Source organism: Oscarella lobularis, chromosome 15 (genome assembly GCF_947507565.1).
Source record: "Oscarella lobularis chromosome 15, ooOscLobu1.1, whole genome shotgun sequence".
NCBI classification, from domain to species: domain Eukaryota; kingdom Metazoa; phylum Porifera; class Homoscleromorpha; order Homosclerophorida; family Oscarellidae; genus Oscarella; species Oscarella lobularis.
In genome coordinates, this window is record NC_089189.1 from 1350806 (window position 1) to 1376558 (window position 25753).

General features: G+C 47.7%; 2 protein-coding genes across 3 annotated transcripts in view; one reads left to right on the forward strand and one right to left on the reverse strand.

Moving 5' to 3' along the window:
- Positions 1-1682: 1682 nt before the first annotated feature.
- On the reverse strand, positions 1683-16924 carry LOC136196154 (uncharacterized). 2 transcript variants are annotated; one of them, XM_065985654.1, is made up of 5 exons: positions 16861-16924; positions 13452-16817; positions 8856-13392; positions 8645-8803; positions 1683-8583 (listed from the first exon to the last, which is right to left on the reverse strand). In XM_065985654.1, the coding sequence occupies exons 2-5, from the start codon at positions 16224-16226 to the stop codon at positions 1781-1783; spliced, it is 14274 nt and encodes a 4757-aa protein (XP_065841726.1). In that variant the 5' UTR covers positions 16227-16817; positions 16861-16924; the 3' UTR covers positions 1683-1780. The 2 variants fall into 2 exon arrangements, with proteins under 2 accessions (XP_065841726.1, XP_065841725.1); XM_065985653.1 differs by having other exon boundaries at positions 13452-16912.
- LOC136196261 (teneurin-3-like) overlaps positions 16319-25753 on the forward strand; it is a 10401-nt gene continuing 966 nt past the window's right edge. Inside the window, exons 1-26 of the mRNA XM_065985786.1 lie at positions 16319-16764; positions 17191-17626; positions 17688-17911; positions 17969-18067; positions 18119-18214; positions 18289-18393; positions 18451-18543; positions 18596-18688; positions 18748-18855; positions 18911-18952; positions 18998-19199; positions 19254-19518; positions 19574-19729; positions 19785-20153; positions 20212-20433; positions 20500-20794; positions 20852-21171; positions 21222-21297; positions 21350-21479; positions 21530-21690; positions 21743-21891; positions 21948-23408; positions 23509-23588; positions 23665-23812; positions 23878-23958; positions 24023-25748. Coding sequence (XP_065841858.1) covers positions 16446-16764; positions 17191-17626; positions 17688-17911; positions 17969-18067; positions 18119-18214; positions 18289-18393; positions 18451-18543; positions 18596-18688; positions 18748-18855; positions 18911-18952; positions 18998-19199; positions 19254-19518; positions 19574-19729; positions 19785-20153; positions 20212-20433; positions 20500-20794; positions 20852-21171; positions 21222-21297; positions 21350-21479; positions 21530-21690; positions 21743-21891; positions 21948-23408; positions 23509-23588; positions 23665-23812; positions 23878-23958; positions 24023-25748 — 7456 coding nt within the window. The 5' untranslated portion in view covers positions 16319-16445. The remainder of the gene's footprint in view (positions 16765-17190; positions 17627-17687; positions 17912-17968; positions 18068-18118; positions 18215-18288; positions 18394-18450; positions 18544-18595; positions 18689-18747; positions 18856-18910; positions 18953-18997; positions 19200-19253; positions 19519-19573; positions 19730-19784; positions 20154-20211; positions 20434-20499; positions 20795-20851; positions 21172-21221; positions 21298-21349; positions 21480-21529; positions 21691-21742; positions 21892-21947; positions 23409-23508; positions 23589-23664; positions 23813-23877; positions 23959-24022; positions 25749-25753) is intronic.

Here is a 25753-nt window from a genome sequence, read left to right on the forward strand (position 1 = left end):
TGCAGCTTCTTATATTACACTAGGATTTGGTGCTGTTTTTGCCTGCCTAAATCTTTTGGTAATATTTCGTATGCACAGCTCTTTGGGGCCCCTACTGTTGGCGTTTTGGTCACTTGGAAAAGACGTCCTTTACTTTCTTATTGTACTCTCGACGTTCGGGCTTGGATTTGCTGCGGTCATGACAAGCACGTATCATTCAGCTCACACTATAGATCCTTCGTTTAATAACAATCATCTAGAGAGGTATGTGTCTGTTGGTAATCTTCAAAAGGGCGACTACCTGGTATTTGCATTAAAGCGGATTTTTATTTCTTCTTTTTCAGTGTATTCAGTTCTGCTCAGACTCTTTTTTGGACTCTTTTTGGATTGTTTGACTTGGACGATTTTCAGACTAGCATCGACGAGGAGACCATTTTATTAAGAATCTTTGTCGGACTGTGGCTTCTCTTCGCGTCTGTCATACTTCTGAACATGCTGATTGGTCTTGTAACTTTGGTGTTTGAGGGCATCTATGTGAGTCTCTCACTGTATGTACCATAAACATTTATTGCTGAGTTCTTTTCCCAAGGATAATGCTGAGCAGGAGTGGAAATATACAAGAGCTATTGCCATCATGGATTTGGAGTTGGGAAAAGTTTTTCCTCTACCATTTGGTTGGCTCTGTGTTTTGCTGGGAGCGTTGTTTGATCGAGTGTCAAGTAAATATAAGGTATCTCCACTCGATAGCGTAATTAATTATTACACTCGAAGAATTGGATTGTTAAATGTTAGGTATTGAGAGGGAGTGGCATGAAGCTGAAAGAGATAAAGAGCGGAGAGACTGCAGGAAAGGTCCAACATCGCGTCTTGCAGCGAATTCGCGAGGCTAAAAGCAAAAGTCTTTGCATTAGAACCGACGTAGACGAAATTGTCGTAAGTAAATTTGGCATCAAAAGAGTGTGTTTTTGACGTCTTTGACCGCTGGCCAGGACAAAATAGATGGTTTGAAGAACAGACTAGATTTGCTGCAGGCTAACATGGAAGCTATAATCGAGGTAAGAAATAATCTTTTAGCTGTAATTTTGCTCTTAATTCTTGAATCTTTTTGTCTTTGCTTTGTACTTGATTTCTGCTTAGCTTTTGAAGCAGAATCACTCGAAGGCTGATGATCGCAAGGTTGACGTCGCCACGCAAAAAGCTCAATATGAAGATCCGTCGCCTTCATTTAGACAACGTCTACCTACTTATACTTGCAAAAAACAGGAGAGGGAAGCAGCGGCTGATTATCTGGCTCTGCTCAGGCGTTTTGTTCCCAGTATGAATCTCGGCGCAACAACAGAAGGACAGGTCAAAAAGTCCGCTTCTGCCGTGCAGTTGACTGCATGACGATGCCCACCGTGACAGAAGTGGCGGTTACACAATGTTTTAACTGAAAGTCGCATTATTTCTGAACAAAACGTCAGATCTGCCACAAAACAAGAGAAAATTTGTTGTTTTCCAAAATGTAATTAAAAAAAATTGCGTATTTTTTACCTTTATATTGTTTCTAGTCGCGTTTTGTACCTTTTTGTACTTCATTATTGTGTGTCCGTCTTTTTGTCTCCCGAGGCAAAATTAAATTCTATTTTTTTGTTGCCCTATTCCTTCCCGGATAACTCTAATCCGGGCGACCAGAAAGAGCACATGGCAGCGAAAGTAGCGAATGGGAGCGTTTCAGCGGCTATTTCTACAGTAAAACAAAGCGAAAACAGAGTAGGATTCACTGATAGAGAGAAAAAGTCTAACTGCTTTTTGTTCTAGCCTAATTTCGCTTCAGAACTACCGACGTCGACTTGTAGGCTAGTGCGAGCACCATACCGCCTCCTCCCTTTACCGTTACGGCGTCGATAGTTCCCGCAGCCACGCCAGAACCGAAAGTCAAAATAGGGGGCCCTTCCTCTCCCGGAAGCAGAGTGTTTGTCGCGTTCCACACGACGTTTACAGTGCCTGCAAGCAACACAGTCTTCGCTTGCGTACAATCGAGCAGGGAGCTCACAAATTGACCATCGCTTTCGATTACGGTCACCGTAAGGATTCCTTCAGAACTCTGACTGAAATCGCTACCCAAAGCGATTCGCCGTGCGCCGAAAGGTTGAACGGTGCCCGCGTTGACGAAGATGCTCGAGATCGCACCGAAACCAGTAACGACTCCTCGATTCGTCATCGTTCTGCTCACCGTCAGCGTCGCATCGTTCAACGAAATAGTACCCGTATTTTGAAGATTGGCTGAAATCAACATCGTGGAATTTACGATTGACAGAAGTCCTTTATTGATCACGTGACCATTGCCACTTAGTCGCAGTGCTGTGCCGAAATCAGCAACGGCGGTCATCATACTATTGGAATCGATGAGCAGCGATCCCGCGACTGTGACGACGCCCGCTTTCCATTCAACAACTCCTCGATTGATCAGAGTCAAATCGCTATTGATCTGTTTTGCACCTGATCCGTCAATCACAAGAGAACCTTCGTTGACAAAAAAATCCTCTTTACAATCTCGTGGCGTCAGTACGCGACTCGATTGAGGACTGTAAGCAGTGCAAGAGCCTGACGATAGCGACGATAGAACGCCCGCTGTCCACGTACATGTTTTGGTTGAAAAAAGCGGTCCATCGATGGCGACGTTTGACGTCACCGTCCAATTGACATTTACGTGACCGCCGACACGAAGATTGACGACCGATCCAAGTCGACCGGGACCGTTGAGAGTTGAGCCGTCAACAAGCCACGGTGACCGCGACAATTCCATTTGTCCTGATTCAATTTGAAGGACTTTGTAGTTGCGAAATTGCGTGGCGAGTTTACACGTTGCGTTTTCGGGCAATCGACACGTCATTAGGCCGAGATTTTCCACGATTCCTGAGCCGAAGATTTGTCCTTCGCCGGCAATTGTTACTCTGCCCGTCTTCTCGTTTCGCAGTCGACCGTTTGACGACACGTCGACGGACTCTTTTAGAAGAAAATCGCCGTAATTTTGCACTTGGTTAGCTATGTTGAACGATTGGCTGATTGAGTTGAACTCCGTCGTCATGCGACCGGTTTCCGCTATGATCACGATTCCTGATCCAGTCATGGATCCGCTTACGAGCGACAGGTCGCTTGTCACGTTTGCCAATCCGTCGACTTGCATCATGCCGCCGTTCATCGTCACAGTGGCATCGAATGTTGCGCCAACGACGTTGCGAGCGACGACAATTCTACCGCCCGTCGACACTGTCAGCGGAAGAAACAGCGGACTCGACGACGTCATTTGAAAAACGCCGCCCGAAACAATTTCAACGGATCCTTGTCCCACGATGATTTGAGGTAGGCATTGGAACGTGTTTCCGCCGACGAGAAGTCGCGTTTCTTCAGCGATGTATACGCGATCACCTGTACCGTTGCATAGACCGCCGCGATTCAGTCGTAACTGGCCGACGTTGACAGACACCTGGCCGCCTGTGTTGACGAGTCGAGCGTCTAAGGTAAACTGTTCGAGTGAACCGCTCGTTTCGACGATAAGTCGGCCGTAGTTGAGCAAAGTCGCAGTGCCACCAATGCGACCCATTTGCAATGTTGTCGTGCCGTGATGGCTGTTGATAAAGCGGGCGTCCTGCTCGAGATGGAGACCTGACGACGACGACGACGAGACGACAGTTTGCGTGTGGCTGATGAGATCGGTTCGCCGGACGACGCACGCCGAACGGAGCGACGCAACCGTCAGAGCGTCTGTTACGTTGACAAAGAAGTATCGTCCAGGCGTCGTCGTTTCTGCGTCGATTGTACCGCGACGGAAAAGGAATAGGCCCACAGTCAGAAGTGCTCGTTCCTTGGGACGACCGCCTTTTATTGTCGACGTCGACGACATGAGCAGTTCGTCAATTTGAAATCGTTGGGGCACGACGACCGTTCCGCCGGACAGTATCACTTTCCGAATTCGAGTCGACACGTTGAAACGAACAGTGCCGCCGGAGACGCGTAGAAAAGGGAATGGATGCAAAGCAACCGCTTTGTGTACAAGAACGTTGCCGCCGCTTACGACGACCTTAGAAAACGTGACGTTAGAAGAATTGGCGTAAATGCTAAGCCGACCCGATGTCACGTAGACTGTAGTGTCGACGTCAAACAGTAGGCTGGCACTGTTGTCGAAATTGTGATCACTGCCGCCGAATTGGATAGACGTTTCCGGTTCAAGCTCTAAACCGCCGTTGTCATGCGACGAGCGATGCAGCAGTTGCAACTGGCCGCTTTTTACAGTTATCCATCCGTCGTTGTTGTAAAAGTCTGGATATAAGGACGCTTTGCCGCTGCCAACGTCGACGACAAGGGTACCGTTGTTTACGAATTTACCGCTCGTACTGTACACCGTTGCTCCTGCAGAATCGAGAATGAATGTACCGTCGTTGACGAGCGTTGCCCTTAGTAACGTCAATTTGTTGAAATTTTCACTCAGTGCAGCTCTTTGTTTGAAGACGATCGCGCCGGCTTCTATCGTCCTAGAACTCGTTGAAGTCAGTTGAGCGAGACGACGCACGATGAACCACGGCGATGCTCCACCGCGACCTTTAATCGTTCCAGACAGCCAGTGAAGCTCGTCAACGTCGACGAAACCATCGTCGCTGATTTGAATTGCGTTACTTCTCTTCATATAGAGACGAGTCGCTCGAAGTCGAGACCGTAGTTGAATGGTTCCTGACGTCATTCTGATTTCCGTTCGGATAAGCAGTCCCTTACGTGTATTGACGCTAAATGTTCCAGAACTCACAGTTAATGAACTAAAAGTTGGTTTTGGCGTGGCGGTATTAAAGTTAACAGTCGAAGTCGAAAGAACACTTGAAGCAGCGAGAGATACGTTGGACGTAGGCAAAAAAGTCGTCGTGCCGCGGAGTTCCACAATGGTACTGGGGGCCGCATCGAAGGTTCCGCTGTGAACGTTGGTGCCAAGAAGTTTCAAGGTACCCTTTTCAAGGCTCAGAAGACCGTTGTTCGTGAAGTCAACATTAAGTGCGATGACAGCGAATTCTCTTCCGCAACGCAGTTTGCCGTCAATTAGGATCTTATTGCCACTTGAACGACTTGAACGGTGACTTCGACCGTCGAACGTTCGCGATGTTACAATAGTTGCATTGGCTTGGGCTGCGATGTTGATTATTGCACCGTTATGCAAGTCAAAGTCGCCGCTTCCTCCGAAAACGGCTGAATTTTCTACGACAAGATGGACGCCGTCGAGCACGTGAGAGCTGCCGTGAACGAACAAGTGATCGGCAACGGTGATTGTTCGCTTTCCAGCCAATCTGGCTCTTGTTCCCCATGCCAAGGTTGCTACTCGAACGTCACTGTCACCCGTAATCGTCGTCGTCCCCCAGCGCCCAGATGATGATAACTCTAGTACGCCGATGGTGACTAGTCCTTTTCCAGATGTAACGGCGGAAGTTTCTGTCCTGTGAACGAAATTGTCAATGTGGCTATTCTGATCGGTCATAAGAAAAAGGCGTGACCACCTATTCAGCACCTCAACGCGAGTCAAATTGAAATATGTCGCAGAAATGCGCAACGTGCCTCCGGTTACGCGTACAGTGCCCAGAAAGCCTCTTGACTTGGACAACACCGCAAAGATAGCTAACGTATCGTCTTCGACATGAATTGTTCCTTTTCCGCTAATCGCTGACGTGTTGACGATTTCAAACGATTTATCAACAGCGCTGATAAAGGCGCTTGACGCAAGTGGAATGCTTATGCTACCCTTGCTCCAGCCGACTGCATTGTTGTGAAGGCGAACAATTCCCAATACATTCAGTTCGTTGTGATTCTCAAAGAGAAGATTTATTCGAACCGTTGCGCCGTGATGAACGGTTACACGACCGTGGTTGATAAACGCTCCCGATTTCCTCCACTCAGAACTAATGTCAGGCAAGTCAAATATTTCTACATCTCCTTCAACTACGAAACGGCCGGCAACGTACAGACTCTGCCTGGTATCAAACGTGGCTGTTCCTTGAACGATTACCAAGCCGCTGCCTATGTTTCTATGATACCAATAGTACGTGTCTTGTATGGCTTGAAGATTCGAATCCCTTCCCAGTTTTATTGCCGTGTCTGCATTTGCCATGAGCAAACTACCCGAATTCCATATTAATTCTTTCTCTACTGTGCAGTTCTGAAAGCATTTGAGGGATGAGTATCTTTCCAAGGACACGACGCCGAGTGAAAGTAATAAAGGACTGACGTTGAGATTGACAGACGCACGAGACTGAATGTTTAATTGGCTAATAAGAACAACTTGATTGCCGGAGATATCAAGCGCATCGCCTGACTTAAGGACAATGATGGCGCTGTTGGTCTCGGACCGAATCGTTCCTCGCCACGTGTGTTTGCCCGACAGATAAAGTCTAGAGCCATTCAAAACTTCGATACTTCCAGTAGACGTGGATCCTACTGAAATCCAAGCATTTCCTTCGACGCTGAAGTTCCCGTTGTTGATGAGTGGGATATCGACAACGTGCCCAGTACTTGACGTTAGCGAGCGCTTCAGTGATCGAAACAAAAGAGTCCCGTTATTGATGATCTGTCCTTCTCGGCCGCTTAGGCGAGGCTTTCTAACAGTTGTCATTGTCACTTGCGCCGCTTTCGGTACAACAATTTTTGCACCGTTGGCGAAATACTTGGCGTTATCTCCGTTGAGAAAAATTTCGTTTCTCAGCGCGATTTGTACCGATGTAACGGAGGCGTCGTTGACGTAAAAGTAATCATTTACTTGCAACGTCGGCTGGCCCGAAATTCTGTATAAATTGCAGCCGCTACCACCACCAAAAAAAAGAACGTCGACGTCGTGAGTTTGGTCCGAAAGACGAATATTAGAGTGATAGTTTTGGACATGAAGAAAACTCGCCGAAAGCTTGCCAACAGCTGTCAGAGTTGCAGAACTGCCGACGCTTAAATGTTCAAATTTGACTTTTTGAAACGTTGTGATAGCGCAGGATGAAGCCGTCAACGACTTTATTTGTCCTGTTGTGTTCAATATCAGTTCTCCTCGGCCGCTGATGGAAATTCTGTTTATGGGGACAGTCAATGCACCGTTGATGATAACTTTGGCGGACCTAGAGTATCTGTTCGTCTGGAGCGTACCGTATACGGTTAAACGTGATGTCGAGTCAAATACGCTTAATCCACCATTTAACGTGAGCGTCGAAGTCGAACGAATTAAACACTCGTTGCTGCTGGTAATTCCTTCGTTCAGAATAATGTTTTCGCTGGTAAATGCAACGAAACCTTTATTGACCAGAGGGACGTCCATTTGGAATTGCGATACGGAGGCGACGTCAAAATACGAACCGGGTGCAACTATAAATCGGGATTCTCCATTCCTGTAAATTCTCAAGTAACGATTGTTGCTGTCAACGTTAACGTCAATCGTCGAACCGCTGTAAGACACAAATTCGACGGAGGCCAGCCGCTTTTCCGACGACGGGCGCAATAGAACTGGCCCAAATATATTCCACTGCGAAGTACGAGACGCGCTTGAAATGCCTCCCCTAATCCAGAACATGAGATCCGTCACGTTGACGCTACCACGTACGGAAATCAAACCGTCTGATAGAATGAGTTTTTTGAATGTCATCGAGGTGGACAGAGTAAGGGTACCCGAGTTCCTAATTTCCGGTACATCAAGCTTGGCTCCGCTGTCAACTGCAACGCTTCTGGTCAATGATAATCCACCGAAGCCCGAAACATTCGCATTTGAGCCGAAAACTACTTCACCATTAGTGCTAAGCCATCCATTTCTGAGCTCTACTGTTCCGTTAATGACAGCCGACTTCAGCTGGAAATGCGCACCAAGTTCAATAATGATCAAGCCAGTGTGTCTGAGCTGAGGTGCAGTGGAATGAAACAAGTTTCTCAATCCTATGCGAAGAGTGCCTTCAATAATAATTTGTGATCCTGCTTCTCCATAAAGGTTGTTTTCGTAAAGCGAAAGGGTACCGTTTGATAGCACTTGAAAGATCTTTTTTGAAGCGAATTTGACTCTTCCTTGGGAATGATGCGCCTGGCCGTGCAGACGAACGTCGGCGTTGAGATTTTTCGTTGATGAACCTTCAAGAACAAACGATCCGTAAATACTCAATTGTCCACCGCCGGTCAGCGACGATTCAAACCAAAGAATCGTTCCGTTTATGACGGCTACTCCTGTCCATGTGAGGGAATTATACACAGTTAAAAGGGCTCCTTGAAGCACCGTCAAGTTTACTGTCGTCACACTATGACGAATGACCAGCTCTGGTTGCAGATTTGCTTTTGGTATTCCACCAACAGTCAACGATTTGACTTTTACATCGTGTGAAGTCCGAACTATGGGTCCTCTAGGAGTGCTAATGAAAACGTGACTGCTTTCATTAGGAACGCGCCCCTCACTCCAAGACTGATCATCCGACCACAGGCCGCTGAATCGACTTCGCCAATATGCGCTTTGCGTTTGTCCTCTTCCAGGACAGGCGTCAGCCTTTTTGATACACGAGTCGGCAAGTGTGCACCAGTGGCACTGAGATCGATTATTGCAAGACTTTTCCAGTTGGAAGTTGCATGCAGTTGCTACAGTCGGAAAGAAAGAAACTCACCGGAACGTTAGTCTGTGCGCGTTTGTTTTGCTAACCTGACGAACACTGAGCGGCAGTTAAAATCCACCTTTGACAGGACTTTCCAGGGCTTTTATCATATGACGTTTTTGATACGCAATTTCCGCCATCGGAAAACCATACGCACTTGCTGTCCTCGAGGCAAGCGACGCAATTGGCGTGGGAACAGTTTCTATCTGCGAAAGAAGACGCCGACTGTTTAGCGTTGGAGAAAAAATAAAGTATTACCTGGAATTGTCAATTTTAAGTCTGAAAGACCCGACGCAACTTCACTGTCGCCGTTAAAGCTGAGCTCGCCTAGCCTCGTAAAAGTCAACGCACCTCCCGTCCATCGAGCAAAACCGTTGACGGCTACTGATTCCGAGCATTCGAGTGTTCCATCGCTTAAATCTAAAATGTTCATAGCCAGCGCCATTGCAAATTTTAGTTTTCCACCGGAAATTTGTACGCGCTCGATGCAGGCGAAGCTCTGTATGTTAATATTGCCGCCTGACTGAATCGATATCTCCTTTAAAACTGTTAATGTAGAATTCCACATAACTGTTGCCTTTCCGAAGACTACAACAATTCCATGGACTTCAATTGTCGATTCGTCGCTTGTGCTGTGCTGATTATCCGAGTAGAAAAAACCGCTACCGTGGTCAACAATCACAGCGCCTCTGTGATCGCTGCTTCCTCTTAAGTCGAGTCTGCCTGTCTTCACAGTGACCGTGCCAGAATTTGTGAAATAAATATTAAAAAGAGTGACTTTCCACGGAACCATTTCAATGCGCATTTGACCGTTATTCACTAGCTCGCCTTCATTTCTTGATGCCGGATTTTCTCCATTTATTACATTGGATGTTGCCTGAAACGTGGCAGTGGCCAAAGAAGCAATCGTCAGCCTTGATTGCGCCTTCAAGTCCAAAGCACCAAAATTGAACGTCGCCGTTTTCAGTACGGTAATTTCGCAGTTCACGAGCTGCTTTGGAAAGTCTGTTGGAACGTCTAAATTGAAGACGGTGACTGAAGCAGGTTGATCGTGAGACGACCCAACCGTTCCGCTGCGGAATATCAATGTGTCAACGTGCGACGAATTACCTCGGACAAATGACGACTCGTCGACTGTAAACCGACTAATATAAAGTGTCGGCTGAAGGAAGACGCGAGCCGACTTTAGCAGCAAAGAACTTATTTTAACATTGTTCTGACCGGAAAGCATCAAAGAGGCGCTGGTATGAAGTTCGACGTTGGCGAGGAAGAGAGCACGGGTGTTATTGGTGTTCAACTCTACTTCTCCATTTGCAACGTAAAGCGTACATGTGTCACAGAACTCTTTGGCGCTGATTTTGCTTTTGCTGTTGCCCGTTATTCGTAGCTTCGACTCTTTACCTACAATGGAGAAAGTGCCCTTCGATTGCTCGTCCACTTGTTGAAAAGTGAAAAGGTTCAGCCGAGACTTTGCTCTAATATCGCCATTATTTAAAATTGGAACAGTGAACACGGCTTTTGTTGACACACCCGCGGTTTCGATTATCCCATCATTGATAAGGATCGAGGAAGAAGAGTCGCGAGAAAACGAAGCGTAGTGTCGAAGAGTTAGATTGCCTCCTTTACAAACTTTCAGTGTCGACTCTTCGGCAAGAAGCATGGCTGTGCTCTGATACGTTCCCTCAATTGCTGACTTGCCATGAAGGTACAAGAACGAATTTTGCATGGTAAAGGATTTTTCTAGGTTTGCTTTCTCCGTAGAAGTCATGTTGATTTTCGTCAAACGACCACCGAGAATCGTTAGCTCTTTTCTGATGACGACGTTTGTACGATTTGCCTCTCCACCTTGAAGCGTTCCGTCAGTTATTATCAGCTTTTCAAAGGAAACATTTCTTTTGATTTTGACTTCTGACTGCGCATGAATTGCCAAAGCCTTAGCGTCAAGCGTTTTTGTTCCACCTTCAATTTCAAGGGTTCCTGTTCTGCTGACGGACAATAGGCCTTCTGCTGTTACTGCACAAGCCAAGTAGGCTGATCCGGTTATTTGCAGCTCAGCTGTATTTGCTACGTTGATAGATCCGTTCAATGAGCACAGGAGGTTTCCGGTGAGCTGCGCTTTTGATTCTTTTCTGATGTAAATCTGGCCAAAGTTGTTCAGCGACAAAATCCTCAGGAAAGCGAACGGATTAGCGGCAACTGTTTTGATAAAGATATTGCCTCTGTTGACAATTCTCCCGTTTCCTTCTATAGAGGAGTGAACGGATTGAGAAACGTTGAACGCAGCTTTAGCTGCAATCTCCAGGACGGAAAGGCCTGTAAGTTTTAACGTGCTCCCTACTTTTCCAATCCAAACGCCATTTTTCATGACAACGAGTCTTTTGCCGCTTACAACGTAGGTGCCAGATGGATTCATGTTACTCGCTATATTAATCATTTCTACAGTAAACGGAAAGCTGTCAACGTCGCCGCCGTCTTTTATTCCTCCAAAAATAGTTCCTCCGTGATAGAGAAATTCGTCTAGGACGTCTACTCGGTCTCGAGCTGTAAACTCGCCCGAGACCATGTACAACTGATTGCTAACGATTACGGGAACGTACGATTCGATTTTTCCACCGTAAACTTTCAGCTGCCCAACACGCAGAATATTAGAATGAAGAGGAACAACAAGCAGACCGTCGAATATTTCTATCGTTGGTATGTACGTTGAGTGGGACAGGTCAAGATTGAGAGTGCCTCGCGCCATAACGACGTGACTGACGTCGAGAACGCTTGACGATACGGTAGCGGTGCCCGAAACTGTTAATTGACCCTGCCCAGAAATAACTGAATCAGAAAAAGCGCGAGCCTTTCCAGTCAACTTTAACTCCGCGCCGAAAGAAACCTCTATCCGTCCCGTCGTCATTGTCACGTCATCAGCTGTCACCGTTCCCGACTTCACAACAATAACACCCTCGTTCCAGAGCGGCGTCCCTAGCGAGAAGGCGTTTGCGATTTTGATTGTGCCGTAGTTGACAAGAAGACTTGTAGCGTCTTGCTTCTCACTCGACCAGCCTTTATCCGCCAGAACAGCAGTCGCGTTTCGACCAATCACAAATTTTGCGTTGGAGCTCAATTGCATAGATTTGCCGATGTAAGCATCGTTCGAAGCGACGACTGTCGTTCCGGGATTGACGACAAAGTGAACGGAGTTGGAGGTTTTCAAAGCAACAAACGATCGGACGACGAGTTTTCCTCCGCCTGACACTCTTCCTCCGTACCATACGCCGTTTTCTATAAGTGTCTCACTATCCGCCGTTGTTGATACAACTCCGTGGGTTACATTGGCGTATGTAATGTTTGTTTTTCCGCCAAAGTTTGCGGTACCGGATGTCAGCAACAGTGAGTCAATTTTTATCGCTGCGGCAGGCGAGCTTGAAACAGCGCTCGACGAATCTGATAAGAATACTTCGTGTAAAGAAATGATTGACGTTGAGGTGGGCGGAGAGAGAACAACCGTTCCTGTTTTGACTTGTAGCGAAGATATTTCGACTTCACCGCTTTCAATGTTCAGCCTACCTGACTGTACCTCTACAGAACCCCGAAATTTGGCCGTCTCCTTAAGGACATGAGTTCCGGAGATAATTTTAAGCGTGCTGTTGCTGCTGGCTAGCTCGATATCTCCCCACGATGTCACGGAGTTTTTCAAGATCAAACCGCCGGCACCGAACGCTTTGAGCGTCCCACGATTTTCCATTTCGGCATCCAGTGTGAAATAACCGGGAAGTTGGATAAGAGGAGTATGCCGAATGTAGCCGTAATTTGTCAGCAATGCTCCCGTAGCCGTGCTAACGACCATGTTAGATTCAACGAATATCTTAGCTTCCGGAGTGATGGTCATTTTTGCTCCTTGACTGAGACTTAGAGAACCGGCGGTACCTGACCACCTACTCAGGCCCGAAATTTGGAGCTGACGGGAGACTATCTGTTTGCTGCTTTCTCCAACGAGATCAAACGAATGACTGACGTCAAATCTATTATTAGGACTTCCAGATATCAAGCCTTTATTCCACAAAACTTTATTCGCGGTGATGTCTCCTGTTCCACTAATTGTTCCGTCGATGATCGTTAACTTTTGAACATTCAGAGGAACGTCGAGTTGCAAATGAGCTACTGAGGACAAAGTGAGCTGTCCAATCCGCAATGGGCTCTTCATCTGCGAAAGAAGTGTCAACCTACTTTGTCCGCTCAAGGAGAGGCTTTCCGTAAATAAATTCTCTTCAATTGAGCGGATGACGATACGCGAGTTAAAACGGAGATTTCCCCGCAGATTCAGAACGTCTATTGTCAAGAAGCCGCTGTTTAAGTGCAGTGTGCTAGTATTGCTTGAGAATACCGTGCTATCAGAGGAAACTATATGTTTGTTTGAGCTACTACTCGATATATTTAGAAAACTGCCGTCCTGGAGTGAAAGAGAGCCAGTGTGAAACCGACTATGCCCAAACAGGCGAAGGGTGCCAAAGAGCACAAAATTTCCGTAGTTCTCGAGGACTCCGTACAGAGATACTACTCGGCTGCTTTCAATTATCAGAGTGCCTTTGTTGATGATGAACGAAAGCCCTCCGCTTTGAGTCACGGAAGATGACGTGTCTACAGAAAAGTGAGCACCAGGTAAAATTGTGATTGATGATCCGTCATACTGCGCAATATTCCCAAATCCACGCCATGTGGCTTCTTTAGCAATTGTCAGATTGAGGTACTGCATCCTTTTCAAACCGGTGCTAGCAATTCTCAATCTTCCAGCAACTTCCAGTCTCGTCTATAGAAAAACGCAACAAAGTCATTTCGTTGGCAACCTGTTGACACCCACCCATTTACCTGGCCGAATACATCCCCCTTAATCCACCCACCGATCCATTGGAAATGATCGGTGACTGTTCCTCCGTTAGCTGCCGTAAACTGACTGTTACCGGATACAGTTAATTCGTCAACGTAGACCTTTCTTTGGGATACAAAGGAACTCGTGCCGTTGACGGTAAGCTGATGAATGAAAACTGGATCTGCTTTGTCAGTGTCAGCTATTTCTAGCGCTCCACCGGCAATTTCTAATAAAGTCAAATTGCTGTTTGTGCGGATCGTTGACGTTCCTGCGAAAACGCGAATAGTTTCCATATTGATATTGAACAGTTGTATTCCAGAGGAAGAGGAGGAAGAGGAGAAATCTGACAACAGGAGCTCCCCCTTTCCGGACAGTCGAGTCGATTCAGACATCACAAGAGAGGCTTGTATTGTAAGGAAACTGTTTAGGCCAACGGCAACGTCACCGTCTAACGTTGACCCTTCTCCTTTCAGCGAAAGATTGCTGTTTAGCAGAGTCAGTGATCCATACACGTGAAGGGACGGTTCAACTATGAACGTTTCCGCCATGACGTTTATATCACCTTGACCGATAAACGCCGTTGACTGGTCAGACGAGGAGAAGGTCACAACTCCTGTGACGTTTGCCTTTGCTCCCGCTGCTAATTCAAGTACGGCGGCTTTGGAAAATGCGAGGTTCATGCCGTATCCCTGCACTCGAGCGAGATTCCGTACGACGAGATGAACATTCATCAACGATTTTGTTTCTTGGGTGTAGACGTTTAACGTGTCTGCGTTAATCTGACGACCACTCAGAGTGCCGCCGGTCCAGATGAATTCTTTCTGTACCGTCATACTTGCTGCTATCAACTTCCCGGATGTAACTTGCATGCTTTCGACGTTCGCCGTGCCGTCTACACTCAGCGTGCCTCCGCTGACTTTCAATGATTGGACAGTTAGTGACAAATCTGAATCGAGCGTGCAGACACCCGAGATTACGGTGAGATCGGTCAGCGTAAGTACATCGTCTCTTGAGACAATGTGAGCTGATCCCCCATGGACTTCAAGGCGTGGCACAAGGACGTTGTAAAGCTCAACGCGTGATGCTGATGACGCGACCGTTCCGTTTCCAACTATACGACTTAGACGATTTCCGCGAGCGGACGTTCCGTCGAGTGTCAGCCTGTTTTCGCCAGCGATCTCGTAACTGCCTTCCGAACTAACGGTACCGCGAAGGTCCAAACTTGATTTGACCTCTGATTGGAGAACTACGCGACCGTAGTTGTTAAATTCGCTCACGGATATGACCGTTTCCCCCGTGTAATGCATTGCAGTCTGCACAAGCCCCCAGTTGTCTAATACGGAGTGGCTTGTCGCTCCGGTGATCTTGCAGCCGACGGCGGCAAACGTCACGACGCCGCTTTGGGTGATAGTGAGACGCGTGTCGGCGCCAAGCACTAACGACGATGTCGTTCGAAAGACAGCTGCGCTGTTGACAACTGCCGTTGAAACGTAAAGATAGACGGACGTTTCACCGGCGTCAGATTGTGAAATTTCAACGGAGCCGCTCGCTCGGATTGTTCCAGGCCCGTTGACCGTGCCAGCGTTCCACCGCCACTGGTCGGTCACAACGACTGAAGCAGACACGATCATTTGACCGGAGTTACTCCTTGACGGTGAACTCATAAAAAGGGATTTGGTCTTGATGTCGACTGTTGTGGAAATCACTCCATTCCCGTTTATGGACAGTAAGTCTGTTGATAGAGAAGTTGCATCTGAATCAGTGTTCTCAAGTTTAACCGTTCCTCCCGTCACTTCAATGCTTTTGATGTTCTCTACCGCACCGCTGGCGGAGAAATTGAACGAAATGACTCCTCCGTTGCTAATAACTCTAGCGATCGTAAACGATTGGGCGGCTAGCGACGTCGCACCGGATGCGGTTTCCAACGTTCCGTCAATTTGAATCGCAGCTTCTGGAAAATATGAATGAGTTCCCGACATCAATGTTAAACGCGAATGTCGATCGACGTAAACGCTTCCGGAACTTTTCGACGACGTGAGACGAAGCCGAGCGCCCGATACGACGTTGACGTTACCGTCGTTAATGAAGTTCGTCGCTACGTAGCAGCCGTGGCTGGAGGAGTTTTGACACTCGAAGACGCCGTCGTTTCGCACGAACGTGCCGTCGCCTCCAGTCACGGATGTGCTCGTCATCGTAGCCGTCGCTCCGCTGGAAATGACGATCGAGGCGCCGAGTTCGAGTTTAACGTTTGTTATTTGCTGGGGTCTTGATGTGACACTGAGTTCTTTACTGACTCTCAATTCGACATTGCTGAGGGCAAAGGTGCGCATTGCCACAGCTCTGTGAACGAAGACTGTTCTTTTACCACGGATACCATTGAGACGCCCGCCGAAATCAACGTCACCAGTAATGTCAACGTCGCTGTGAAAACGGAGCTCTCCATTGTCGGCCACTTGTAGCGGTCCTCCGATTGTGCAAGGTCCGGTGACTGTCAAACGGCCACGAATCTGTAGCGCTATGACGGAATTTTCAGCGATGTCGACTACGTAGAGACTAGCAACAGCTACGTCTCCTGAACCGACAACGATCGTGTAGTTGCCGGGATCGTCAATAACGACGTCGTCTACCGCAGCGGGAAGGCGTCCGAGACTCCATTTTCTAGCATTTTGCCAACTGTTCTCCCCCAATCCGTCGGCTATCCACTCGATCGTCGCGGCGCCGAGTAAGGCTACGCGAACTGTCAGGAGTAGGCAAAGTCCGATGTGTGGACGCATCGTAGCGTTCACTGCACGCACTTGTTATCTACTGCACGAAAAGTTACGTCACTGCGGCTTTTCAATACTTGCGATAAGGTCCAGGAAGTAAGCTATTCATAATTTTAACTTGCTACACACCTACTCTGGTAATTTTTTTCTTAAAACCGGAAGAGGCACTGATCATTTTGACTCCGATGAGCTGTACGCATATCCGGTCATTGAGATCCTGGCATTGAGATGAGTGCCATGGAGATGAGCGAATTCACTCGCTGCTCCGAAAGTTTAACGTCTGACACGCAGAAAGGCGCACTTGATGAAGCAACTTACTCTGACACGCAGAAAGGCGCACTTGATGAAGCAACTTCTGACACGCAGAAAGGCGCACTTGATGAAGCAACTTACTCTGGCACGCAGAAAGGCGCACTTGATGAAGCAACTTACAAAAGCGTGCAAGGCAACGACGGACAAAACCGGACTGGTAACAGGAGGTGGCAAATCGTCGCTGCTGTAGCGGTTGTCGTCTTTGGACTTCTTGTAGCCGTCATTGTTCTAGCAGGTAAGCACAGCGGAACGGATTCACAGCCACTAAGCGTGAGCTGTTTGCTTTACCTAGAAGTATAGAAGTATAGAGAGGTTTTGAAGTATCGAGTACCAGTGGAGGGACGGGGCCGGGACGGGGGACGGGAGGACTAGAGGGGGGACGGACGGTGACCCGGCCTTGATCAGGTGTGGTGTTTTGCTTTCAATTGTTAGTGAAAGCGACGTACGCGACCGAACCACGAGCTGATAAAGGTGCCTGCAGGGAGAGCTGATGAATAGACGCGTAGATATAGACCCACACGTACACTTCTGGCTAACACGGAACTAGATAACCGTATTGTTTTCTCCGAAATCTGATGTCAAACGAATGCGTAGTTAGTTTCGAGCGTTGAAGTTAATTGGCTGAGGTCATTTTCTGCGCTCTTAAATTTTTTTATTTTAGCGTCGTCGGGCTCACGCGATGCTACGCCTACAGTGAAAAATTCTGACAGCCCAACGTCTGGCACGACAGCTTTGCCTGAAAGTCCAACAGCTGCAGCATGCAGCCAAGCTACTGAGAGTCCGGGACCAACAGCGATGCTGCAATCGACTGTGCCCGGGACTGCTCCTTTGACTAATCAGGCGACTACCGAGTATCCCCCAACACCTACCACCAATCCTCCGGTAATAGTGAACGTGACGGCAAACAGTCATTTCTTCAACATATCTGCTGTTCCGCTCGTAATGACGTCTATGGAGAGCCGACTGGCTCAAATGGTGTCGATGACAATAGAAATTAAAGTGAATTCTGTCGGTGAAGTAGATTTGGCTGTTTACGGTCGAAAAAACTATATTCCGACCCACACTCGCTACGACTTCACCCGAGTTCTCGTGTTCAGGTGAGGGAATGTTGCAGGTAAAGTCTCAGATGGCGCTACTTCCTCTGCCTAATTTTGCTAGGAGGAGGAGCGCAGTGCAGACGCTTCAGGTCTCTGAAGTTCTTTCTTCCGGGTTGTGGTACTTTTCTTTGTTCAACGGAGGTCTGAACACTGTAGAAGCAGCGCTGCGACTGACGACGTCTCCGCCGCCATTACCGTGTCCAAACTATTGTTCTAAAAATGGAATCTGTTTCAATGGGACGTGCGTGTGTTTACCACCTTGGAGAGAGGCCGATTGTTCAAAATGTTTGAAATCAACGGGTTAGGGGTAAGTTGTAATTGAACGTATTTTTTTCTTTCTAGTTGATTGTGGTTTGTCCGGAGACTGTGGGGATAACGGAAAATGCGACAATGGCGTATGTGTTTGTAATGAGGGATGGAAAGGAGTTGACTGCAGCAAAAGTATAGACTCGTGATGTTTAACTTTTGACCACCGATAACTCGGCTTTCTAGTTGACTGTGTACCAGCTGATTGCAATGGCCACGGTCAATGTTTCGACGGCACGTGCAAGTGCTTTGATCAGTGGAAGGGCCTAGCTTGTGAAAAAGGCAAGAGTTTTTTACTTACTGCAATCCATACCAGTATAGTTGCTTTACGGAGTTTAATTAATTAATTGTTTAAGAGAGAAGACGGTGCCCCTATAATTGCTCCAATCACGGTGTCTGTAACGACGAAGTGGGAATTTGTTTGTGCGACGCGATGTTCACGGGAGTTGGCTGTAGTGTAGGTAAAGATAGCGTCTGTTCGCGACATTTTATATAGGTTCCTTACCTGTAAGTTTTAGCGCTTTGCGTCGACGATTGCAATAGAAATGGAAACTGCATAAACGGAAGTTGTAGTTGCTATTCTCCGTGGAAGGGACTTGCTTGTGACACTCGTGAGACCGCTATTATGAACTCGTCATACTGTTTTACGTCTTTTCCTCGTAGTTGCTTGCTCCGCAAAATGTGATTTTCACGGCGTGTGCGACAACGGAACTTGTGTTTGCGACAAAGGATGGAAGGGACGGAATTGTGATATTGGTTAGTTTTCCTGTCACTGCTTCTCTCTGCCTTATTCAATTTGCGAGCCTTTGTTTCAGACGCTTGTCCAAAGAGCTGTCATCAGACCGGTTTGTGCAAGAAGAATGACGAAGGGGAGTGGCACTGTGCTTGCGTACCAGGTTTCAGAGGCGAAAGTTGCAATATAGGTACATCTTCCTCCTCTCTTTTTGCAGCCAGCATACAAAACGTGCATGAATTTAGGCATTGAAAACATTTGCAACGACGGGATGGACAATGATGCCGGTTTTCACAGTTAGATCAGAGCGCTTTTTTAACGAAACATTCTAGATTTACTCACCGATTGCGACGATCCCGACTGCTGCAACTCATCGGCGTGCATCGACGATGAGGCGTGCTTGGCAGCACCGGATCCTGTTAATCTGGTGGCCAACGAGACGTTCAATACCACCGTTTCCTTTTACGAAACAATTCGATTTCTGTTTGATTCCGGTCTGCAATGGAACGTCGACGTAGCTGGGATCGACGAAGCGTAGGTTTTCCTTACCGTTTTTTTTCTGACTGAAGTCATTAGATAATGTTGTAGGCGGGTCGGCGTCGTCAAAGGAAGAGTTACTACTCGTGATGCAACTCCTCTGACTGGCGTCACTGTTGCCGTGCTGAATGAACCGGCTTTCGGTAAAACATTGACTAGAGCAGACGGCTCCTACGACATAGCTGTGAACGGCGGTGGCTCACTGACAATCACCTTCAACAAGAACAACTTTATCAGCTCACAGAGATCGATTGCGGTGCCTGTCAACGATTACGTGAGAGCTGATGGCGTCGCTCTCATTCCTCTTGATGCGAAGGTTTCTTCTTTCTTTTGTTCGTTGGTTTTCTTTTTTTTTCTTTACTATTTTCTAGGCAACAGAGATTGATTTAGAAAGTTTAGGCGATGACATCAAAGTGGCAGCAGGTAGTCGCGTTGAAGATGAGTCGGGATCTCGGCAAGGAGTGCTCATGTTTCCTCCTAACACACAGGCGACGATTGTGCCAACAAACGGAACGGCGGACAATACGGTAGCATTTTTGACGAAATTGCTTTTAAAGTTATTTTTTGTTTTTTTTTCGCAAGACTGTTGCAAAGCCCGTGATTCGAGTCACGGAATACACCGTCGGCAGTGGAGGACGCAACGCTATGCCAGCGGAGTTGCCTCCGTATTCCGGCTACACATACGCGGTGGAAATGAGTTTAGATCAGGCCTCTGTAAACGGATCGACAGAGGTTGTTTTCAATCAGACGCTTGCCTATTACGTGGAAAATTATCTGGGTTTTCCGGTCGGAAGTGCCGTGCCTATAGGGTTCTACAACCGAACTCTGGGCGAATGGGTAGCTTCCAAAAATGGACGCGTCATCTTGGTGCTGAACGTTACCACGTCGACGGACGGCAAACGGCTGGCGGTATTGGATGTTAGCGGGAACGGAGCACCAGCGACATCACAGGCAAACTATTAATTGTCGGGTAGTACAGAAGTCGATTGGCATCTTTATCTCTTTATAGGAACTGGAATCGCTCGGAATTCTTGAGAAGGAGTTGCTGGAACTTGGGTTGCGATATGACGCTAATCAGAGCCTCTGGCGCGTTCCCATTCGTCACTTTACACCGTGGGATTGCAATTGGCCGTACGGGCCTCCTGAGGACGGTTGCACGCCCTATCAGTGCAATCCAAAAATCGAGAATCCGAGTCCACCGAAGGACCCGACTGATCCGTGTCAGTCCGAGGTATCTAATGTCAAGGCTAGCAAACATTTTCTGTTCTTTGAATTGACGCTACACGTTTTAACGTAGGGTTCAATTATCATTCCGCAAACTCAAGCGCTTGGAGAAGAGCTCAGCATTGCTGGATCGTCTATGAGTCTGTTTTACTTCAGCGATCGAGTTCTTGGGTACAGGCCTGTTCTCAACATACCTCTGACGGCTTCCACCGTACCGGCCTCGCTCAAAACCGTGCACCTTCGCGTTGAAATTAGAGGAAAGACATTCGAAGAGAAGTTTCTACCGTCACCCAATCTGCAGCATCGCTTCGTGTGGGACAGGAAAGACAGCTACGGAAGAACGGTTGTTGGTCAAGTGACTGCATTTAGTAAGCAATATTTTCTTGTTACTCTTCTCAATCTTCTCAGTGTCTTTTGGTTATTAGTTAGTATTGGCTTTGAGTACGGTTTGGTCTATTATCCGGTGTCTTCGAATTTTCGATCAAGTTTTAATCGTTTTTCACAAGCGACCGTTTCCAGGGCAGGGAGTCGTCAAGGAGCTTCTATTTTAAGGCCTGTGAGTCGTGAAAGCGAGACGGCCGTTTTTTGGGAAAAGCGGTCTTCTGTCATTGGCAACTCATTTGGACCCGTGGAAGTTGCCGGCTTGGGTGGCTGGACAATAAGCGCTCATCACGCTTACGATCCCGCATCTGGCGTTCTGCACAGAGGAGACGGAAAGCGAACACAGTTCAAGGACAGGTCGCAGGTTTGAATCGTAGAATACGCTATTTTCACTTTTTTTTATTCACGGTTCAGGTGATCGAAACACCGGTGGGAAACGGCGCCAAGAGGCGAAAAGGCTGTATTGAATGTCTTTCTTCATCCCTACCTGGTACATATATTGCCACATCTACGTTCTTACGTACTCTCACGTCGTCTCTAAGCAGCATCGTCCTCTTTACTTTCTCCCGTTTGCATGGCTGTTGGTGCCGACGGCAGTCTGTTCATCGGTGACTACGAGTTGATTCGAAGAGTTTATCCTGGAGGAAACATGACGACGGTCGTCGATTACAGGTTAGCAGAGAGAAGTTGTAGAGGCTCACGGTTCACTTGCTTTTTCGAAGTGCGTCTCCGCCCGAGTTTTCGTATTACATTGCAGTCAGTCCGGTGGACGGCGACTTGTTCATTTCCTACGCAAAAACGCAACAAATCTATAGAATAAAGGCGTCGCTGTTGTCGCCTGACCGGTCTCCTATAACCCTCGACGATATAGGCAAAATTCCCGGTACATAATTCTCTGCTTCTTGTAGTCTTGTACATTATTTACGTTCTGTAAGGGGCAACGGTGTTTGCTGGAACAGGAGAAAAATGTCACGGCTGGGACGATAGTTGCGGCGACGACGATCTTGCAATAAATGCTCGCCTCTCTTTCCCAAAGGGAATTTCGATCGGATCTCGAAGTGACGTTTACTTTGCCGACGGGAAGGCGAGTTTTGCACCCGTCTTTATCAATAAAACGTCAAGAATTATTCGTTTTGGCAGGTTATACGGCAGGTTGGCGTCGACGGCGTAATAAGCACTTTTGCCGGTTCTCGTTTTCCACGCGGCTGCTCGCCGCCTGGTTGCACGATCGACCAAATCGGAAATGACAACGTAGATCTCGATCGCGCCTACTTTGGCTGGCCAACTGACGTTGTAGTGCATCGCGACGACGAGTCTATCTACTTCATCGACGGCGACGATGTTTATCACGTCGCTCGCGAAGGCCGGGTGCGAGTCGTTGCCGGCAACGCTCCGCACGTTCCGCCCGAGTTGGAATTAGATGAGAACAACGGAGAAAGGATCAATCAATTCGCTCCTCGTCGCGCTATGTCGGTTGACTTCAACAGACTTCAAGGATTAGCCGTTTGGCGCGACGGTTCGGTGTATTTTGCAGACACGGACTATCGGCGCATCAATCGCGTTTTATTGCTCAATCAAGACGGTCTTGTTAGTCGCATCGCCGGTGTTGATTCTGATTGCGACTGTCGGTATTGCTCGTGCTTTGCCGGCGACGGCCAGTCCCCAATTTCATCGAAGTTCTCTTTTCCGTCGGCTGTCTCTCTATCGCCTGACGGCAGTCGACTCTACGTTGCTGATCAGGGAAACGCTCGCGTAAGGATGGCCCGGGTTTCGTTGCCGTCAGTATCGACCGGCGGTAACTATGTCATTCCGTCTGACGACGGCCACCTCGCCTACGTGTTTGACTTTACCGGTCGGCACGTATCGACGGCGCTTGCCTCGTCCGGTGAAGTCATACAGACGTTTGAATACGAGGACTTCCACACGCGGAGCGGACGTCGGGGACTGCTCACTGCAATTCGCGATCCTTACAATAACTCGCTCGTCGTTCAGCGCTCGTCAGACGGTCACGCTGTCGCACTGGAGTCAAGCTACGGCTATCGAACTACAATTGAAATGAACAGTGATGGTTATCTGAGTCGATTCGTAGATCCTACTGGAACAACTGTTCGCTTCTCTTATTATGACTTTGAGGGGCTACTGGCATCGACGACCGATCCGCGAAGTATGGTGCACACCTACAAATACGACAAGTATGGTCGACTGATTGAAGACAGGGAGCCGGGTGGCGGCACGACATTTTTAAAAGCGGAAGCCGGCGACAATCGGGTCGACGTCCGATCGGCGACGGGGCGCGGTTACAGCGTTGAATCGGTAATTGTTGGGTCCGAGGAGCGACAAATTGTTACCGAGTCAACTGGCTCGAAAACTGTATCTAAAAACGTGAAGGACGGATCGCAGTATTTTTGGTACGAGGACGGCTCAAAGACTGTTGTAGAGACAACGTCTCATCCGATATGGGGACAGCAGTTGCCGGTCGTCTCTAAGATGACTTCGATTTTGCCTTCCGGCCTTACCAAAGAGTTTTCGTCCAGACGCTACGCAGATTTTGCAACAAAGAACGATCCACTCTCCGTGACCAGATTTGGTCATACAGTATCGGTAATATTCTTACCATTAGCCTTTGAATTATCCTATAAACTTTGTCTTAGAAAATGTAGTAATAGTTTTAATCTGTTACTTTGCTACCTTATGTCTTTAGTTATCTGGAACTGATTTTATTCAAGTCGAGTACTTTCGATCAACGAGGACAAGAACGGTGAAGTTTCTAAAGGCCAATATGTAAGTTGTCCTGGAGGGGTGGCAGGCGATGCGAGTATTTGCAGTCTCTGGGGTTATAAATGCTCTTATTTTTCAGAGAACGGCGATCAATATATAACAGATTCGATCAAGTAGTCGAGTTCATAACGACGGCTTCTGGTCTTTTTCCGACAAAGACAACGTACAATCGAAAAGGTCTCGTCAGCTCAAAGAGTCAGGGAAACTTGACGCTGAAATTCAAATATATATCCTCCTTTGTACTAAGCACGCATTTTCTGTTTCTACTGCTTTTCCTTGACGTTGTTTGTACGACATGAATGGTCGAATTGTCGAGGACGTGCGAGAGGGAAGCACGGTGGCTACCTTTCTCTACAGACAAGGAGAAAATAGGGTACGTTAAACCGGCGTTGAAGAGAAATTTCGTTAATTAAGTGACTCTATATTAATAATTACAGCCGAGTACGATGAGACTAGCAAGCGGAAAAAACTACACTTTTACCTACGATTCATTTAACGAGTTGGAAACGATAACGATGCCTAGCGGATCGGTCCATCGCCTAATATCGACCGTTGCACTTGGAGAAACAACAGAAGCGTACGCTGCTCCTAATCAGAACTCGTCGTACGCTAACGTTTACGACGTTGACGGCGATCTAATTCTCCAACGCTATCCAAGCGGCAAGCGAGTCGTTCGGCAGCGAATGGATTTTGGCGGTCGAATAGCAGAGTCGTCTTTTGACAATTTTGTCGTCGACTACTTGTATAACGACAGGACAGATCGAGTGTCATCGATCGATCGGCATCGCACCACCGGAATTCATTCGGACGAAATAATTGATTCAGAACAAATTCTGCAACCCCTTGTTGCTCCCGGAACGGCGACGATATCGTTTCAGTATGACGGCAGCTTGGTTACTCGTCAAACGGTCAGAATGGCAAGCGACGATGGCGACGGTCTTTCTGCTTCGTTTTCGTACTCGTTTGATTCTTTGGTTCGCCTATCGTTACGAACACTAACGATAGACGACAGCACGCAGTCGACGATAGCTTACCAATACGACATGGCTAATAGAGTGACTCGTGTTGGCGATATCGTTGTCGACTACAGCCAACCAGGCGTGCAATCGCTCATAGATTCTCGATTCCGATGCAAGACAACGTTGAATGGTTATGGAAAAATGAAGGAGCGCACCCTTACAGTGAACGGAAAGTTGGTTTATTCTATGAAACTCGAATACGGAAGAAACCTGCGTATGCGTTCAAAGATGATGTCGTTTGGTGTCGGTGACCTTACGACGTACCAATACGAGTACGATGTCGACGGACAATTGGTCGGCGTTCGAAAAGACGGCACGACGATGGAACGTTATCGATACGACGCGAACGGCAATAGAGTTTTGTGGACCGTCGATCGTTTTTCTTATTCGGCAACTTACAACGACGTCGATCAGCTTTCTGGTTTCAGCGGTGGAGATCATTACGACGTCGACGAGGACGGATTTTTGACGCGTAAACGGGACTTGAGCTACAGCTACAGTTCGCAAGGAGAACTGACTTCGGTTGTCGATCTTCGCGCGGGACAAGTAGTTAGATCGTACACGTACGACGGGCTCAATCGACGCGTCTTGGAGACGTCGACGGCAACGGGCCGCGTTACGAGATATCTCTATGGCGATTTGTCAAACGATTTTCGCGTTACCCACGTTGTCAAGGCACCGGGAGAGCTTATTTCGTTGCACTACGATTTGACCGGTCATCTCGTCGCCTTTGATCGCAGCGCTCAGCGATACTACGTCGCCGCCGATCAGGTAGGTACGCCGTGGGCGGTGATTGACTCATCCGGAACCATTGTCAAACGACTGTCTTATACAACTTACGGCGTCGTTCTAAGCGATACGAATTCGGCTGTTGACGCTGTGCTTGGATTTGCAGGCGGACTGCAGGATTCGGTTGCCAATCTTGTTCACTTCGCCTTTCGCGATTACGACGCAGAAATAGGTCGATGGACGGCGCGCGATCCGAGTCTCTTCACGGCGAATCAGCCGAATTTGTATCAGTATGTTTTCAATGATCCCGTCAATTTCCTCGATCCTCTAGGCCTCTTTTGCGTCGGCGGAACCTTCTATCATAAATTGGGCGGCGGTGTAAACATCTGCTATGAAAATGGTAAGAAATCGATCTGCTTT